Source organism: Mus pahari, chromosome 7 (assembly GCF_900095145.1).
Source record: "Mus pahari chromosome 7, PAHARI_EIJ_v1.1, whole genome shotgun sequence".
In the NCBI taxonomy this organism is placed as follows: domain Eukaryota; kingdom Metazoa; phylum Chordata; class Mammalia; order Rodentia; family Muridae; genus Mus; species Mus pahari.
This window is the reverse complement of record NC_034596.1, coordinates 82470007-82476999: the sequence shown is the minus strand read 5'-3', so window position 1 is coordinate 82476999 and position 6993 is coordinate 82470007. Positions and strand designations below refer to the sequence as shown.

Genomic DNA, 6993 nt, shown 5'->3' with positions numbered 1-6993 from the left:
ACAGAGAAACCCTGTCTTGAAAAACATATATATTTTTTTTATTTTTTTTATTTTATTTTTTTCATTCCTGACCTGGGCATAATAATGTGTGCCTTTGGTAATCCCAGCATTTAGGAGGTTGAAGCAGGAGGAGTGCAAGTTTGAAACCTGCCTAGGATAAGTAACAAAAACTTTCTAAAAAACAAAGCAAGACAGGAAAAAAGCTTTAAGACTTTTTTTAAATCAGAACACTTTACTAGTGATTGATTCTTCATTTTTTAAGTGACCAGCATGATACTCCGGTATTGTAAACTGCAGGTATTATGCGTGAGCCTGCTCTTACCACATTCTGACATTAACCCAGTTGGTTCAGCTTATTGATCCCATTTTTTTTCTCTAGTTGGAGTACTATTTTTAGATAGTAAAAGTTTCTATACTGACTTATTTATATTTTTTTGAGATTGTAATTATATCATTTTCCCTTCCCTTTTCTCCTTCCATCCCCTCCAGTGTTCTCACTTTTATTCAAATTCATGGTCTCTCTCTTTTTTTTTTAACTTGGGGTGTGTGTGTGTGTCTGTGTGTCTGTCTGTCTTTCTGTCTGTCTGTCTATAATACATACAATCAGCATGTAAAATACAGAGTCATTGAAGCTGTTCTGAAAAATGGGAAGGACAAGGGCATGAGCTTCCAGAAGGCAGCTGTCCCAGAGTGTTCCCTTACTCAGCAGCATAGCGCTTTCTCATAGAACCGGTCTTCTCCTTAGAGGACATTTGTATAGAATGGACACAGCATACAAAAAGACCGTTAAGAGCTAATAAATGGTTTTGGTAAAGCTATCAGGTAAAATATTCTTGTTCTGCATTAGTATTTCCAGATTCTAGCAGTAGCCAAATGAAAAGGGGATCTCAAGCCAGGCATGGTAGTGCAGACCTTAGTCCCAGCGCTTGGGAAGCTATGCAGAGGGATCACAAGTTCAGGGCTAGTGTGAGTGTGCACAGGGCCCCACTGTAGTCTCAACATCAGGACTCAGGTAGGCAACTAAGAATAAGTTTAACCATGGAAGTATTTACCTTTATGCTGGTAATCAGTTCTAAAATACACATTTTCTTTTACAATATCTTTGTATATGTTTTACTTATTGTGTGTTTGAGAGTGGGTTTGAACACTCCATGACTTGCATATGGAAGTCAAAGGGAAAGTTGGAGGAGTTGATTCTTTACCATGTGGGTTCCAGGGATTAATCTTAGGGTGTGTGATCATAGAGGTGCCTTTACCTACAGACATATTCTAGCTATAATCCCAACAGGAAGCCTGTTCCCCTCCTACAGACACATTACACTTAGAAGAATCATAGCCTTTGTAGTCATACTTGGAGAGTTGGGCCTTAGCTCTTGGTCAGATGCTATTCCTGCCACAGCTGTGTACAGTCTTTCCTGGGCATTTGGATTCAGTGTGTCCCACCAAGATAACCTTGGCACTGATGTTTCTGCTCAGGAGATCCATGGGTGCACCTGCACCCTGCTGACTTCTCTCTTGTATTCTTCAGGCTTTGAAGGAGATAGATGAAGTTGGGGATCTGCTGCAGCTAAAGTACTCTCGCCACCGGCTGGTGCCTCTCCTGGACAGGCCCTTCGATGAGACTACCTATGAGGAGACAGAAGACTGAGCCTTTCTGGTGCTCCCTAGAGGGAGATAATTCCTCCCAGGACTGTGTGTGGCCTTTCTGAGCCAATTCCAGGAACCACACTTCAGTGATCACTTCATGTGAAAGACATTTCCGAAGCTACTGAAGGTGGCCACCTTCACTCCAAATGGCATTTTGTAAATAGTAAAAAAACAAACTGCTTCACATTCTTTCTCTGTTTGCTAAGTCATACACACACACACACACATACACACACATACATGATTACTTTGTCCATTAAAAAATGTTTTATTTTATAACTATTCTACTTGTGAAATCACGCTGACCTTTGCCTGTGGCTTCTGGAACAGGCATTCCCTGCTGCAGTCACCTCATAGGCTTGGATCCATCAAGACCTACTTCAGGCCCCAGCTCTCCAACTGTGAGACTCACTGGCCCTCTCCCTAGGGAGCAAGTGCCTTCTGCTGACTTTCTGCCCAGGTCTCAGAGGTTGCCGCCCCCCCCCCCCCCCCCCCGTAATCCCTATTTAACCAGTCAAGTTAATCAACCAAAGCGTTCTGTCTTTAGTCTTAAGGTAAACGTTACCAAGACCAGAAGGCTTATGTGACTCCCCGTGGCCAAGGACCTCCTAAGACTGGTCTCTCTCTTTTTGTTCTGCTCACCAGATAATTTATTCATTATCAGAGCTTCCTTCATATGGTTGGTCATGGGCTGAAGATGTATCCAGCGTTTTGGTTCTCCCTGAGGTCTAAGCCAAATGCCTCCCACCTCTAAAGTTATGACAGCCTCTTGCTGGTTCTGGGGCCAGGTTAAGATTTGACCCTTAGAGGCAAGTGTTGGTCAATCTTTTGCTCACGTTCCACTTCTCCATTAGTGGTGTAAGTTTTCCATGTAGATGCTGGCCCACCTGAACAGTGCTCTTCCAAGGGCCAGTTCTCCTCCTCCTCCTCCTGTGCTAAGAAGATTTCACCCAGCACCCAGGACTGGCTTCTCTTGTGCTTCCATTGTATTTTTCCCCCTTTGAGGAATTCTGATCAAATACCTCTTTCTTAAACTGGAATAGCCTCTGTTTTCCTGTCACCACCGGGTCAGGGAATTCATTCAGAGCTTTGTGCTGCTTGACCAAAGACACATTTGAAGAGCACCATTTTAAATTTAATTTTTTTTTCTTTTGACCAAAGCTTAATTGAAGAGAACTTTTGGCTTTATTTATTGTACTGAAGATGAATTTATCTATCTCTTAGTAGCGATCAAGTGTTAGAAGGAAGGACTGAGAACAGAATGGGGAAAAAAACTATTTAGAAGTACATTCTGTATGTCATTCTTTAAAATTATTCTTATTACTGAAAAGATGCCTGAACCAAGTTCTTCCGAGGACCTGTCAGCCGCAGTACATGGACGAGAAGAGGAGGAGCATCGTTTGTGAAGCTCCGGTTTCATGCCCTGGGTCTGCTGTCTTTGGCCCGCTTGGCATCTATGAGCTTTTAGCCCTTGCGATGTTCTAAAGCTGTATGTGGGTCTTAGTAGAAATGGGTGGGCAGGCTGGGTGTGGTAACCTACGCCTTTAATCCTACATCTCAGAAGGCAGAGGCAGGCTGAGCTCAGTGTGAGGTCAGCATGGTCTACATAGCAAAACCTGAAGAGGGAGACAGAATAAAAAGATTCCATAACTAAGTCCTATAAAGCTCAAATACCTTCCTCACTTTCTGCCTGTAGAATCCCTGTAGTACTAAGTATTTTGCACAGCACTTAACTATTTAATGATGCAGACCTAATAGGGCTTGCAAAAGTAACAAGCCTTAAGCAGTGGACGTGCCTGCTAGTCTTTAGCTCACATGAAATCACTTCAAATTAAAATGCTATTACAGGCATCTAAATTTTTCTGTATGTATCTCTCGGTGCAAAGTTTATTTTAGGCTAAATGTAAGTTAATGATTTTTGTTATTATTTGTTGGTTGGTTTTTTTTTTGTTGTTGTTGTTGTTGTTTCGTTGAAGAGATAAAACCCCTGTGATCTACCCTTCCTTGATCTCTACTTTCTAGAGGACAAAATGGTTTATACACTTTATATGTGGCTGGTTTTTTGTAAATCTATAATAGAAATCTCTGGCCCAGTCATGTCATAAGTGATTATAATCCAAAAATCAAGGGAGATAGTGAGTAGAGGCCTGGGCCTTGAATAGATTCAGGCATTGCTAAGTCAGCCATCTCCACCAAAGCCAACTGTGCTTTGCCTCATGCTTTTCGTTTATCATTGTCCTTACTCATTCTGTGTTTGCAAGACCCACTTCACAACCCACATCAGAAGAGAATCAGAATCATGCAGAAGATTTGGCCCGAGGGACAAGGGCAGTGAATATCTCCTCTTTATAGTAACCTTGTTTAAAGGATCCAGCTTTGGAGCTGGAGAGATGGCTCAGTGGCTGGGGACACTGACTTCTTTTTCAGAGGACCCAGGTTCAAATCTCAGCACCCACGTGGCAGCAACTCCAAGATTTGACACTCTCACATAGATATACATGTAGGCAAAGTACATAAACTAAAGGTAAATAAATAAAACCTGGGGGGCGGTGTAACCAGTCCTCTGCCACCCTTCATTCACTGTCTTCACTTCTGACTCACACCGTCTCATAGGCCAAAGGGTAGAGCATCCTCATAGAGATCTGTCTCTGACCCTCTACTCATCATTCTGAATCATCTCCGTGGCGGTTGGGATTCTGCCTCCAGAAAAGACTGACAAGTGCTGGTGCAGCATTTGGGGAGCTGTGGGGCGGACCGCCTGCTCCTTGCATGCACAGCCATGCACTTCAGTGTTTCTTCTCTCATTAGTTAAGGGTATCCATATCTGAGTCTCTGATGACTGGCAAGGTATAGCCACATTACCTGGTGTGTAATATATCTTGCAAAAAGCAGGATAAACATCTGGCCTAGATTTCTTGACTTTGGACAAAGGGGGAAAATGATACCTGCTACCACCTGTTTTTCCAAATTGATGAATCTATCTATTGCAGTATTTTGACAAAACCCATAGAAATGTAAATAAATGGTTGCTGTGGGGTCAGGTATGGTACACACCTGTAATCTCAGAAGACAGAAGCAAGCAGATCTAGAATTCTAAATTATTCTGTGTTACAAAGTGAGACTCTACAGAAGGAACAAAAAGAGGGTGGATTGCTATGACTTAATGTCAGGATGCTGTTCTCCCAGTGTTCTAGCTAAGACACAGCTGGGTGTTCATGCCACTTTGCTCCCAACGTGGGGTTAGTTAAGAAACGGAGAGCAGCCGGGCGTGGTGGCGCACGCCTTTAATCCCAGCACTCGGGAGGCAGAGGCAGGCAGATTTCTGAGTTCGAGGCCAGCCTGGTCTACAAAGTGAGTTCCAGGACAGCCAGGGCTATACAGAGAAACCCTGTCTCGAAAAACCAAAAAAAGAAAAAAGAAAAAAAGAAACGGAGAGCAGTGGGCTTTCCTCTCTTCCTGTGCCATGCTGATCAGGAGCTGTCAAGTATTTTTCACAGATAAAATCACTTTAGCCTGGGGCTATGAAGGGAGGGGAGTTATTAAAATCGGGATTCTGCTTGGCAGTTTATCAAAGAATATATAGCAACTCTCACCCCCATTTCCAGAACCTATGGATAACCCATTACCTGCTTAATAGTATACTCAGTACCCCGCAGGCATCTTAATCCATTAAGCTGGTCAATCAAAATACCTTCCAAGTGGGAAAAAAGCATATCCTTCCCCTCTGCCTTATCCACATGAACTGTGTGCGCGGGCCTCTAGCCAACACAAAGGGTACAGAGGAAGGCCCATCAGTCTTGCCTACCAAAGGCTATTTCTGTTGTCGTTTGCAGTGACTTGTTTTCTGAGATGCTTTTTGCTGTAGATTGAAAGGTTTCTAGGAAGGAAACAAATAGGAACCTGCTTAAGCTCTAATGATGAGCATTTTTCTCTACTGAGTCTGAAGGTTTTCACATTCACAGTTCACCCATAGGAGCAGCCTGGTGTGGAGGAGCTGTGAGCAAGATCTTGTTTACTGCGATGTGGCCTTAAACTGTTAACTGTTTCTAGTGTGATGAATTCTAATAAGCCAACCCTGAAGAATGCTGTGCCTCTTGCCCGGTGTCACTGCTTTTAAAGAAGCAATGCATAAAGCTTTGTTCTTTGGGAGCAGTTATTGGAGACGGAATGAAAGGTGCTTGTAAGAACAGCACCCTGATGTGCTCAGTCTGTTTCCTGCGCCCTCTGCACTCTTTCCGTGTGCAAGGAACTCCAGTTAACTCAAAGTCCAGCACAGGTCCCAGGTAATTCTTGTACAGACAGATTCTGAGTAGAGGATGCACCAAGGGTGGTGGAGTTACCTTCCCCCTTAACACTGTATGTCAGGATTAGTCTAGCCAATAGTTGGATTAAGAGCTTCCTTGCTGGTTCGTTCTTCACAGGACATAGAAACCTCTCCTGTTTGTTTAGCCTGCATGCCCACAGTCTTGATGATCCCTCTCTGTACAAAGGCAGCTAACAATAAGGGACGGGGGAAGAGAAGAGAGCAGATGTCTATGGGAGAGTTGAATTAGGGTGATCTTGTAGATCCACGTTTTCCCACTGACCAAGTTACTGTAGGCTGGAGTCTGCAAGGTGTACTGTGACGCGAACCCTTTTCATTGTTGTAATGTTCTTATCATCTGGGAATGTGAGATTTTTAATTTTAGTAATAATCTTACAAATAATCACTCTTCTGTAGCCTTGCCAGATGTTTTATTTTTCTTTATTTTATATCGGATGACTGTGAAGCTATACATAGTAGGTTTTGAAGGATATCAATTTTCAGAGTGCATGTTAAGAATTAAAGTGGACCTACTTGAGATGAATCATCCCATAAATATTGTTTTGCCCTAATAAAATATTCAGAAATAGACACCTGTCTTTATTCATTCAACCAACAAATAGCAGGCATTGATGCCAGTAAGTACACTGGGCCAGCAATGATGAAAAGACAGATGTGACTCCTACTCTCGTAAACAAGTATATGAACATATCTTACAGACTGCTAAGGGCTTGAGCAGAAAACCCAAAAGTGATCGTGGAAATGGGTAATAGAAAACTCCCCCGAGGACGTGGAATACAGTAAAAGACCTCAGTTGGGAAGTAGAGGCAGGAGGATCATTGCAAATTTGGGGCTAGAAGTTCAGGGCAACTACACTGTCTTTGCAGGTTGGTGGGAGGTGTTTATTTTATCTGTGAGGAGAACAATGAAAAGTTTTTTTATTATTTTGTTCTTTCATGTTTATAATTTGTGTGTTCATGCCAGTTCATGTGTGGTCAGAGGACAGTTTGTAGAAGGCATTCTTCTATTACATGGGATCCAAG

General features: G+C 42.8%; 1 protein-coding gene across 1 annotated transcript in view; it reads left to right on the top strand.

Annotated features, from left to right (window-relative positions):
• Sptlc2 (serine palmitoyltransferase long chain base subunit 2) overlaps positions 1 to 2137 on the top strand; it is a 79689-nt gene extending 77552 nt beyond the window's left edge. Inside the window, exon 12 of the mRNA XM_029540546.1 lies at positions 1529 to 2137. Coding sequence (XP_029396406.1) covers positions 1529 to 1648 — 120 coding nt within the window. The 3' untranslated portion in view covers positions 1649 to 2137. The remainder of the gene's footprint in view (positions 1 to 1528) is intronic.
• Positions 2138 to 6993: the final 4856 nt, after the last annotated feature.